The sequence below is a fragment of the Hippocampus zosterae genome, chromosome 17 (genome assembly GCF_025434085.1).
Source record: "Hippocampus zosterae strain Florida chromosome 17, ASM2543408v3, whole genome shotgun sequence".
Taxonomy (NCBI): Eukaryota; Metazoa; Chordata; class Actinopteri; order Syngnathiformes; family Syngnathidae; genus Hippocampus; species Hippocampus zosterae.
The window spans coordinates 1,992,018-2,003,717 of NC_067467.1; the positions used below are offsets into that span (position 1 = coordinate 1,992,018).

General features: G+C 48.9%; 1 protein-coding gene across 3 annotated transcripts; it reads left to right on the top strand.

Annotated features, from left to right (window-relative positions):
• Window positions 1-4,554: 4,554 nt before the first annotated feature.
• On the top strand, window positions 4,555-11,134 carry LOC127589145 (transcription factor Sox-10-like). 3 transcript variants are annotated; one of them, XM_052048184.1, is made up of 5 exons: window positions 4,555-4,724; window positions 7,711-8,528; window positions 8,714-8,982; window positions 9,116-9,301; window positions 9,389-11,134. In XM_052048184.1, the coding sequence occupies exons 2-5, from the start codon at window positions 8,098-8,100 to the stop codon at window positions 9,928-9,930; spliced, it is 1,428 nt and encodes a 475-aa protein (XP_051904144.1). In that variant the 5' UTR covers window positions 4,555-4,724; window positions 7,711-8,097; the 3' UTR covers window positions 9,931-11,134. The 3 variants fall into 3 exon arrangements, with proteins under 3 accessions (XP_051904144.1, XP_051904143.1, XP_051904145.1); XM_052048183.1 differs by having other exon boundaries at window positions 9,116-11,134; XM_052048185.1 differs by having other exon boundaries at window positions 8,714-8,874; window positions 9,116-11,134.
• The last annotated feature ends 566 nt before the right edge of the window (window positions 11,135-11,700 follow it).

Consider the following 11,700-nt stretch of genomic DNA (forward strand, 5'->3'; position numbering starts at 1 on the left):
GTCGAATCAGTGTCCAAATGTACAATCAAGAAAGATCCCCTTGACGCACGCAGAAACTCAAAGGCACCAGGCCCAACATGGATCCCGGCCCAAACACTCAACAGAGGTGCTGCGGTATCAAACATTCATCCCATTAAAAATCACTTGAGCTGGTTTTCAGTTCTATCCGTCACTGACGGACTCTGCCGCTCGTTTCTACTTCCTGTTGCGGTGTCTCCATCGGGATCTCAATGTAATCGGCATCTTTCAAAATTGGGGATCGGTTTTGACTCGGCACCAAGTCTCCCATCACGTCAAACCGTTGCGGTTCCCATGCACCGGCACCAAGCTGGACATTTGAGTCTCATGAGGACAGGAAGTGCAAATCTACTGGCAACACACACACACACACACACACACACACACAAGAACGGTGAGAACGATGGAGGAAAGTGGCGAGCTGTGCAGGAACCGGCCTGGAGGCGATCGGCTTTTCATTAACGGGTCACCGAGTGAATGAGAGTCATGGGTGGAATCGTGAAATGGGAGAAGCCGGGTCACGGCGGTTATTGGGGTGATTGGGGGGGGGGGGGGTGTCCCACGGGCTTACGTATTGTGCATTGTCTATAAAGAGAGCAACCGAGGCCCAACACTTGAGTCTTTGTGCCGGACATTTAACTGCCTGTAAGCATGCTAATTATGGGATATTTGTCTGTGCATAAGTGTGTGAGTGTGTGTGCGTGCGCGCGACACACACACACACACACACACACACACACACACACACACACACGGTTTTCCACGGTCAAGGAAGTGCACTTCTTTTTCCTGGGCCTTGCACTCCTCCCATGTGCAACTGATAAACAATACATTGCCTGTTTCGGATGTCGAACGTCGGACAGAATCCCTCCATCACTTTTCAGGACACCCCCGCCACCCCCCACCACAAAAAAAAAGACGTTTGTTGAGCAACGACCATGGTAACAGAGCGCAAACCATTCTGAACATTTCAGGTTTTAAGTTTTATTTGTTTTTGTAATTTGTGAAAATAACAGACCCATGTGGGGATGACGCAATCATGTTTATCTGTATGGAAGAAAAAAAAAACGGATCAAATTTGGACAGAGGAGGTTCCCACCTGATGCCAGCATAATGCGTTTGTCATTCGTGTTTGTTTCTGGTTTGATAATCATCCAGCGATTGTCTACAAAGTCTTCGGTTTTCAGACACGACAAGCAAGATGCGAAAAAGGAGTCCAAATAAACGGATTTGGTGCGTGTGGCTTTTATGGATCCATTTATGAGAATTTTAGATTTTGAACTGGAATCTGTTGCGATTATTGGCAAAACTTGATATGTGTGTGTGTGTGTGTGTGTGTGTTGATGTCAGTCTGAAGAAGCAGCTGTGGGCCCCGCATTTGAACTCGGGGCTCACATGGGCAAAGCGAGGCAGGGCCGCAGGGTGACAAGGCGATGGGAGAGGGAAGCGCTAGCCGACTAATTTACCGTCTCCTTCTCTTCTTTCATCTTCCCCCCCCCCCTCTCAGTCTTCAACAACAAACTCTTTCATTCAGGCATCTTTGCGGGCGGCCGCCCGCAGACCCTCGAGACCCCCCCCCCCACCCATTCACTCTGCTTTATTCAATGTTCCATGAAAAACTCATGATTTGAAAGTGACTTTTTCTTTTTTTTTCTCCATATCTTGTCTCGAGATGCGTCTTTTGACTTTCCGTCTCGATAGAAGAATCAACCTGTAACAAGTCCTAATCTTCACAATGTGTCACGAAGGAAGTCAAGCCATGTCCGCACTGCGCCTCGGACACAACCTGACGCCCGAGACGAGATGCAGAAAGGTCCCCACAAAGCACATCCTTTGTTTGAAGCTCAATTCTCGCGCGTCACTTTCGGAATGTTTCGGCAAATGACTCGATCTGCGCGTCCTTCGCAATTTTCAGTCAACGCCCTCATCGGACAGCGACGCCATCGCCCGTTATGCATCCGTGCAGAGATGGAAAAGATACGAAAGTGGCAGATGTGAAAGATAGCGGGACTGACCGTTGGCGGATAGAAAAGGCGGCGTTTGTAATTCTCTCGCTACAACTGCAGCAATGTTCTCGTCCGAGGCGATGGCCACACCTTCCGTCATTCTTCTGCGTATCAAAGCGGATTTTAATAACCGTGAAGAAAACTTGCAATTCAAACATTTATTTGAGAGAGTCACTACGTTTCACCGGTTGTTCCCAAAAATTCCCCCGCGGAAAGTACCGGAAGGAAAAGCGCAGGTTCTCCGCCTCGGTAACATTCACATTTCAAAGTCGCAATTTCACGCGGTTCATTTTCCATTTGGCGATTTGGCTTACAACCAACACCTTTACACCGTAAATGTCATGACAACGACCAGATTATTCCCACAAAACTGTGAAAGGGCCTTCGTTTCAAGGAACCCGGGGAAGCTAATTCCCGCCGCGGCTTAGCTTAGAAACGAATTATAACAGCGCGAGATTCCCCATCCGTTGCTGAGCAACGTGGTGGCACGTGGTCTGAAGCAAATCTGTGCGTGAAGCCTGAAATCGCCCGTTACTTCGGAAAGGGAATCCACCCCCCCCCCCCAGACGAAGCTCAGCCAACACTACGGAGCGGCAAAGTCGACGATTTTGACAATCATCCGTACTGGCACCAAAATCACGGCAGAGTTAAGAGGCCGAGCCACAGGCCGGCTAACTCAAGCCGAGAGCGCAAAACTACCCCCCCACCGCCCTTTACTTGGATCATTTTTGTCAATTGGCCGAGCAACATCTTAACTTTTGCCGTCTCACGTGCATCGATTTGCTTTTCGACCAGTTTTATTTGCCGAACTTCGTTTAGATTTCATCTGCGATATTATACGAAAAATAAAGGGGGGGAGGGGAAAGGAGGCACAGGAGGCACAGGGCCAAGTTTTGGATTCCTGTTTTCAACAATTAAAGACAAAAAGAAGAAGAAAAAAAAGTGCCCCAAACGTTTGGGGCACAGAGCGTCGCATGCCGAGGACAGCGGATGTCTTTGTTGGCAAAGAACAGCGCCTGCGTCTGTATCCAAAAAGACTCCAGCCTTCCTTCTTTCTTCACATGGACTGACGCTGTTTGCTTGAAACACGTGCTGTGCAGCTCCCAGCCGAAAAGACACGCACCCCCGGACAACTCAGCTGAGCGACTCATTGCGCCACCTTTGATATTATATTTGGAATGACAACATACGATAAGCATTGCATGCATTCAAACCCCCAATATTTTATACAGTTGGACTTTTGCATATTTGTGGTTCAACGATTCCCCAACTTGTAGATTTTTCTTTTCCAGTATTCCTTTTTTTTGTAGTTGGGGGTGAAAACACGTACTGTAAATTTGTTAGTTTGTTCTCCATGATTTCTTTGATTTAAAAAGCATGTTTGGGGCCACGATACACCTCACTGAGCGGGGCGTTCCGTTACACCGAGCTGCTGTGCCCCTTGGCTCATCTCGCAATTTGGCGACAAAAAGTCAACCAAATTTATACTAGCTAAAAGGTGCTTGGGCCCGGTAGTCCAGTGGTTAGCACGTCGGCTTCAGAGGTACCGGGTTCGATTCCAGCTCCGGCCTCCCTGTGTGGAGTTTGCATGTTCTCCCCGGGCCTGCGTGGGTTTTCTCCGGGTGCTCCGGTTTCCTCCCACATTCCAAAAACATGCATGGTAGGCTGATTGGACGCTCTAAATTGTCCCTAGGTGTGAATGTGAGCGTGGATGGTTGTTCGTCTCTGTGTGGCCTGCGATTGGCTGGCAACTGATCCAGGGTGTCCCCCGCCTACTGCCCGAAGATGGCTGGGATAGGCTCCAGCACCCCCCGCGACCCTAGTGAGGATTAAGCGGTTCAGATAATGGATGGATGGATAAAAGGTGCTTGATTGCGCAGCACAGGTGGCGTAATGAGATTGTCATGTCAAGTAATCCCTCGCTAAAACTGAAAAAAAAAACACGGTTTCATCTGTTTTTATTCAATACAGTGTTGTATTGTATATGTAATAATCGTAAAAAATAAAGATGACTACTTCACTGATTTCACCTATCACGGGTTCTTTTTGGAACGCAACCCTCGCGATAAACGAGGGATTACTCCATTTGATCGAGGTGCAGGTAAACAGATTCAGCGCCGACTTGTGTGATGGTTGTCACGTATTTCATTCATAAATATGACACCAAGGATGTCGTCAACAACATCTTGAAAAATATGTGGCTTCATAGTTTAGTTAGTATGCAATTTTGGAGTTTGTGCGGTCGTTTAATGATGTAGAATCCATATGCTAGTGCTGTGGGTGAAATAATACAATACGCGCATGTAAAACGTAAACAATAATCACACGCGAATGGGAGCAAGTCCCCGAACACCACGCATAAAGCGCCTCGTCTATTTTACGCACGAGTCATATTTTATTCGTTTTAAGAGCTTTGTCCAATTCAAGACTGGGAGGGAGAGAGAATAACTTGAGGCCAACCCCATCCCCGTTCGAGTTGCTGTTCCTTTAAGGCTTGTCCTCCCTCGTTTTCCTTTTTTTTTTTAAACCTCTCTGGCCACTTACAAGGAGCCCTTTAAGACCTGTCGCAGTCACACAGAGCTTGCATTCATCGCCAGGCACAGCGACCGAGGTGGCTGGGGAAGCCTGCAGTGTCACCGTGGAAAGCAACTGAGGGGATTCTCCTGCACAAGACACCTTCAACTTTTCCTCAGTACTGAAGTAAGACGCCCGGCATTTTCATTCTACTGCTGCTCTAGTTTCAACCTTTTGCCAATTTGAATCCATCACTCTGAATTGAATGAACACCCACTGGCTGACATTTATGGAAGCTCTCTCAACTGTCATTCAACGTCTGCACACATCACGCCTGCCTGCCGATTACATTATTTGAACTGGTTCACAAGAGGATGACCTTTATAACCCCCGTGACAGTATAGTCCAAGTTATATTTTGGTTATTTTATATTGAATGAAATTCGGTGGAAGTCTGATGGCAATACTTATGATCGAAAAGTAATTATTAACAGTTTGTGCAGCAAATTGCATCCGGCGTTTTCTCCTTTCTTTGTTATTTGTTTTCAGGTCGTTGGTAGTATCCAAGTAAATATTTGCTATTTTAATTTGAGGGGGAGAAAGTTCAAATTTATGAAATTCATTGTCTGCACTGAAAAAAAATTGTACAGTAATTAAGTGTTCTTTGTAAACTGTTACATAAGAAATAGTACAAATGTGGTTTAGTTGAAGAGGAGAAAATTACAACCACTGTTTTAATATACATTCATATATCAGTTGGGCACAAATGCAACAATTTTTTGCAGCAATACGGATGTTTTTTTTGTTTTTTAGCTTGTGAGTGAAGACTATTTGGAGGGGTAAAGCAGAAAAAAAATATCCTCAAGGAGCCTCATGCAAATTTAGAATAAGTCACACACACACAAGAAGCACAGGTAGCAAAAGGTCAGTACGAAAAGTATTTTGCTAGCCTTGCAATGGAAAGTTGCGGGAGTTGGATGCTAAAGGGTGGGGCAGGCACAACATCGGCATTTTTTTTTCTCCCTTCCATGGCTAAGAAAAGGCTTGTGGTGGGGGAACTGCCCAAATGGTATGGCCACATCACATCGATGTTTTCACCTGGTTTGATTGGGGAAATGCCTGTTGCACATTATTTTGAAGTCTGTGTACCGAACTACAAACGATGCTCCTTCAGGAGTTGGACCGGGTTCATTCTTTACCCTCCCTAGGAGACTGGGAGATTTTCAGGGGAAAACATAGGCCTTTTTTTTAAATTACAAAGCAATCCATTGCCGAGATGGACTATAAGCGAACTCATACCTAAAGCGTTTTTGGAATTTCACTCTGACGCCTCGGCACTACTCTGAGAGTGGTTTTGTTCGGAGAGGTAGAGTGCGTTCCGCTCTCATTAATTTCCGAACGCAGCAAGCACTGGCGAACCGTGACCCCCCCCCCCACCCCGTTCGTCTTCTAGTGCCGTTTTGGTGCACTCTGAATAGCCCAACGACAAATTTGAGCCACGCTCCAAGTTGCCAAACACTGGCAATGAACAAGTGCGCACTTTGGAATTATTTGCGACTGTGCCTCTTATGCAAGTAACTGAAAGACTCACAGCGCCCCACCCTACACTCACACACAGACAAGGCGTATAGGAGTTGTATTGGATCAGGATGGCTACTTGTCAAGTTTTTTTTTTTATATATATATTTTAAAACTTGAATAAATATAGAAAAACATTGACTGCTGGGGGGGGGCTCGACTGATTTCTGACAGGGCCATAGCCCTTGATCCGGTGTAGTGCTGTGCATGGGTTGGGGCGTCGCTGAAACTTCCATTAAAAAAAAAAAAAAAACGACATTTAAATTGTCAACCCTCTTATAATGTGGGCTCCAGCTCTAATTTTGCCGCAATTTACCCCGACAAGGTGGCAAACAAACCACGTATTTGTAAGTTGCCGATTCACGGCACATTAGCCGACGCGGGTGTAAAGTGAGACGGGGTGTTGACTTAACGGACAAAACAAGGACACATTTTGCCGCCTCTAATGGCCGCGGTCTTGTGCAACAAGCGCCCCTGTGTCAAATCACACCGTGCGCCGTGGGGTTTCTATTTCCACAGCTAGGCCGTGTTTATCCAAGAAGCGCCGTGTAAATCCAAGGTCTGTGCTATTGCGGCCTCGCATCATTCCGACGCTTTCTCTCCCGGGAGCTTGGACTAACTGCCAAATCTTTAACAGCAGTGGCTTATTTTTGTGCGGTTGTGTGGGTGATGCGTACACAAAGCGCCGGCATGTAACCCTTTTTCTTTTTTTTTTTTTTAGTTACTTGCAACGAACAGATTCATTATTGATCTTTTCATTTGGACAGGATCAGCATACAGGCATGGAAGGGAATTAAGATACAAAAGAGTCATTCCATTTTACTTTTTTTTTTTTTTAATACGTCCACTTTTCAATGCATCTAAAAATTAAAAAAAAAAGAGCCAGTATCATTGCCACTCCCACTCAACCAATGGACACGTCGCACCCCCGATATCTCTTTTCCACCAATCCAATATGAAGCCTTTTGGAATAACCAGAATTCTCACTTGTGTGGAAAAAAACAAATCACATCAAGTATTGCGCAACACTTTATACCACATACACAGTAATGCAAAAGTCAGTCTCGAGGGGAGGGGGTGAGGGGGGGGGGGAGCGACCACTGCCAGACCATAAAGTTAGAAGACAAAGGAATGGGGAAGCATGTGAAGTCTTTCTTGTCCATCCATTTTCAATAACGCTTGTCCTCGTGAGGCCCAAGGGTGTGACTGGACGATAAAACGGCAAAGTAGACACGAACTAGACTTTGGGCTGACGTTTCTTGGCTCTGTTGGCTTTCTTGCTTGAACCCAGCAATTGGAACGCAGTTCTTTTGACTGAATCACTCCATCCCGTCCATCCCTTTTGTGTACGGATGATCCTGCAGGGCGTGGGCTCGTTGAAGCCCATCACAGATGACCTGAGGCGGAAGGCCCCCGGGCACACCCCCGGGCTAGTGAACAAGAGCCCTCTTTCTTTTTATATCGCGTAGTTTCACAAATATTAACTCGGAGAAACGGATGCCAATCACATGATATCAATCCTCAGCGATTGAATTGCGATTTGAATTGTTTGAAAACCTCCCCCCCCCCCCACATCTGAAATTGTGCCGTTTCAGGTCCCGCCCTGTTGACTTTTCATCGCGGGAGCGACAGAGGAGAGCGACACGGGGAAGTCATCGGCTAGGGGGGCGAGTTTGGTGCACACCGCTGTGCTTTAGCAGGTAAACTGGGGTCTAAGGTGCGCACTCGGCCGCCTATGATATCAACCACACGGATGGAAAGAACTTTGATGTTCAACCCTCATAGAGTTTTACAACGGAGGCTGAGAGTAGAGACAGATTGGCAATTTATATTATAATTCGACAGCGGTCCGAGGTGACGATCAAACGCGCCAAAGTCATAGTACTGCCCATCAGTGCATCAGAGTAGCGACCGACGGCGGGCAGGCAACAGGTAGAGTTTTAGGAAAAAGAAAAAAAAATTAAAAGAAATCAAGCATCTTCATGAAGATGTCCAGAGAGGAGCAAAGCTCGTCAGATGTTGAGCTCAGTCCCGGCGCGTCGGACGATAGCCGCTCCCGATCGCCGGGTCAGTCGTCCGGCGCCGGCGGGGACGAGTCGCCCCTCCGTAGGCAACGGCTGCTGGCGGTTCTGGATGACGGCGCCGGGGGTCAGCCCCTCGGTAAATCCGACGACGAGGACGAGCGCTTCCCGGCGGGGATCCGTAAGGCGGTCAGTCAGGTGCTCAACTGCTACGACTGGACGCTGGTGCCCATGCCCGTGCGCGTCAACAACGGCAACAAGAGCAAGCCGCACGTCAAGAGACCGATGAACGCCTTCATGGTGTGGGCGCAGGCGGCGCGGAGGAAACTGGCCGATCAATACCCGCACCTGCACAACGCCGAGCTCAGCAAGACCCTGGGGAAGCTTTGGAGGTGAGGGGGGTGGGGGGGGCTATTGTCGTTCTATCGGCCGGCGACCCACCAAAAGATGCACTTCATACGTCGTTTATTGAACGTCGCGAATTTCTTTATTAGCATGGAGATGGCCTTTTTCTACAAACGAGATCCACAACCTTTTTTCTCCCCCCCCCCCGTCCCCCCCACCCCCTTCATCCAAGGCTTCTAAATGAGAGCGATAAGCGACCCTTCATCGAAGAGGCGGAAAGGTTGAGAAAGCAGCACAAGAAGGACTACCCCGACTACAAATACCAGCCTCGACGCCGCAAGAACGGAAAGACCGGTTCCGGGTCGGGGAGTGACGCGGAAGGCCATTTGGAGGGTGAGATCAGGCATAGACAATCCATCTACAAGGGCCTCCATCTGGAAGTGGTCCACACTGGGGGAGCTGGGTTCCCTCTGGCAGATGAGCATCACCCTCATGCTGCAGGTGGGCCGCCGGCTCCCTTGACCCACCTCACCAGTATGCCCTTGACGATATCCGCGGTTGAGAATGCGGAGCGAACCGCCGGCAAAAGCGCGGCGGCCTTTTGTAACGCGGGTCTCTTCTTCTGTGTGCTCAGGTCACGGCCACAGTCCTCCGACGCCACCCACCACACCCAAGACGGAACTTCAGTCTGGGAGGGCGGGGGAAGGAAAGAGGGAGGCTTTGGGCCACGGGGTCTCCCGTGGCCCAATGGAAGCGGAGGGTAGTTCAGGTGCGGCAGGGTCCGGAAAGCCTCACATCGACTTTGGCAATGTGGACGTCGGTGAGATAAGCAACGACGTGATGGCCACCATGGAGCCTTTTGATGTCAATGAGTTTGACCAGTACCTTCCCCCTAATGGCCATCCAGGGATCGGGCAGAGTTCTGGGTCAGGAGCAGCGACGCCCATAACTACCGCATCTCAATACACCTACGGCATCTCCTCCGCTCTGGCGGCGGCCTGTGGACACTCCGCCGCCTGGCTCTCCAAGCAGCAGCAGCCGCCGCCGCCGCAACAACACCACCACCACGGCTCCCCTGTGAGCTCAGACCCATCCAAGACCCAGATCAAGAGCGAGGCCACCACCGGCGGCGGCGGCGGCGCTCACTTTTCAGAGTTGGCCACGGCCGGTTCCCACGTCACCTACGGCCCTCTCAGCCTCCCCCACTACAGCGCTGCCTTCCCTTCACTGGCAGCCAGGGCTCAGTTTGCCGAGTATGCCGACCAGCAGGCCTCCGGGTCGTATTACGCTCACTCCAGCCAGGCGACGGGCTTGTACTCCGCCTTCTCTTACATGGGGCCCACCCAGAGGCCCCTGTACACGGCAATCGCCGAGCCGTCGGCTGCGTCGCAGTCGCACAGCCCCACGCACTGGGAGCAGCCCGTCTACACCACGCTGTCGCGGCCATGACAGATAACGAGACCAGAGGGCGCCGGTGCCGCTCCAGCCCCCACGCCCGACCCGACGAGCAGCGGTGGTTTTGGTGAAAGCGGTCCGGGCGGAGGGGAGCGGGCTGGCACCGGGGGAGCCTGCTGGGGAGACGGGAGGGAAGAAACCCTGCCCCGTTCTTACCCGCAGGCGGAAATGATGTCGGAGGTCAAGGCCGAGTTTGGAGCGTGGCGCTTTTAAAAAGCGTTTTGCCCATCATTTGGTGCACTACCGCCCGTCTTGCGGTGGGATAAATGAGGACTTTGGCACCACGCCGAAGTTCGACGGCACCAAAATGGACACGGCTCCAAACGATTAGATCAAGGACGACGTCCCTTGCCGGGATGGCGGCTCCCTGCGTGCTTATGAGCAAGTAGAAACGGGCTAGGATGGTTCACTCGAAGAAGGAACAAACTGTAAAGCTACAAAAGAATGAAGGGCGATCGAAGCCCGAGCACTCATTCAATGTATCGGTTTGTTTTGCGGAGGAGAGCCCGCTCACATCTCAGGCACCATTTTGAAATATACCGCAATTGATTTTCAGGGCACGTTTGTCCCCGTTCATCTCGTTGGGTTCACGTTTCTTTGCATTTTTTTTTTGGAGCTACAATGAATATGCATGTAGGAGAGAGCTTGCACCATTGCTCGCTTATTAAAAACCAACAACACAAGATCATCGGAAAATCCGATACCATCAATGAATGACTCCAAAAATGTGATCCGATGCGACATTCCAAGCCGTCTTACATTCTTACCTAAACAACACCGATTTGCAAATTGCTACTTAAAATGTCACGTCAAAAAGATTTTTCGCCGAAATGCGAGTTCCACGCTCACCATTGTGCACAATTTCAGCCCGACGGCAACGTTCACAAAACGCCGCCGCGGGCTCACAGAACCACTTGAAGATGCATTTTCATGAAGCGTCACATTTCATCGCCGCTGCGCCTCATCTCTTCATTGGTGCTCGTTACGCATTCAATTCCAAAATTAAACACATTATATTCCATATTAGCCCAGCGTCATTTCCTTAAATATTACTTATGAATTTACAAAGCATGCATTTCATATCTGTCAACATCGCTCATATTTACATTTTTATCTCCACTTGCTCTTTGTTTAAAAAGCTAGAAAACATATCCGATGGATTTGTCTCACATATAATCATTAAATATCCTTTTTTTAATCCAATCGCATACGGCTTTGCTCTTCTTTAAATATTGTGTAAGCACCTGTACCGATTTTTTTATTCATATACCGTGTATGAAAATGCTCTCATCCACTTCTGTACTTTTTGCTTACCTTTGTCGTTACTCGACGGTCGATACGTCGCCCGTCGTGCGTGACGGCTGCTTGCGGCAGGAGTGAAGCTGAAACGCGAGAAGATGATCATTTGCACACATTTCAAATAAAACCTTGCCTTACTCCAATTTGAATTCTTTTCGTGTCGTCTTTCGCGCCAGTGAACCGCATTCGGGACTCAAACGTATTCCGCGTGGCCTGTTTAAAGCACATGCATGTCTACTTCTTGTTTTTCGCCAAATGGATTCGTTCTTTTCATTTGGCCAGAAAACGGGACCAAAATTGCTCGTTTTCTTCACTTTAATCAGTTACCCAAGCATTTAAAAGCGGCCAAATCCCCTTTTTCTCCACATAAATGAGATAATAGTTGTTGGCCGATCCTAAAAATATTCTCGGGCACCATTTTCCATGACTTGTGATGTCAAGTTAAATTTGGTTGTCGATAACACA

What these genes read in the sequence shown, in the direction of transcription:
- LOC127589145 (XM_052048183.1), top strand. Translation starts at nt 8,098, where the DNA reads ATGAAGATGTCCAGAGAGGAGCAAAGCTCGTCAGATGTTGAGCTCAGT. An exon ending in ACCCTGGGGAAGCTTTGGAG is followed by an intron (nt 8,529 to 8,713) that starts GTGAGGGGGGTG and finishes CCTTCATCCAAG; the next exon opens with GCTTCTAAATGAGAGCGATA. An exon ending in GCATCACCCTCATGCTGCAG is followed by an intron (nt 8,983 to 9,115) that starts GTGGGCCGCCGG and finishes CTGTGTGCTCAG; the next exon opens with GTCACGGCCACAGTCCTCCG.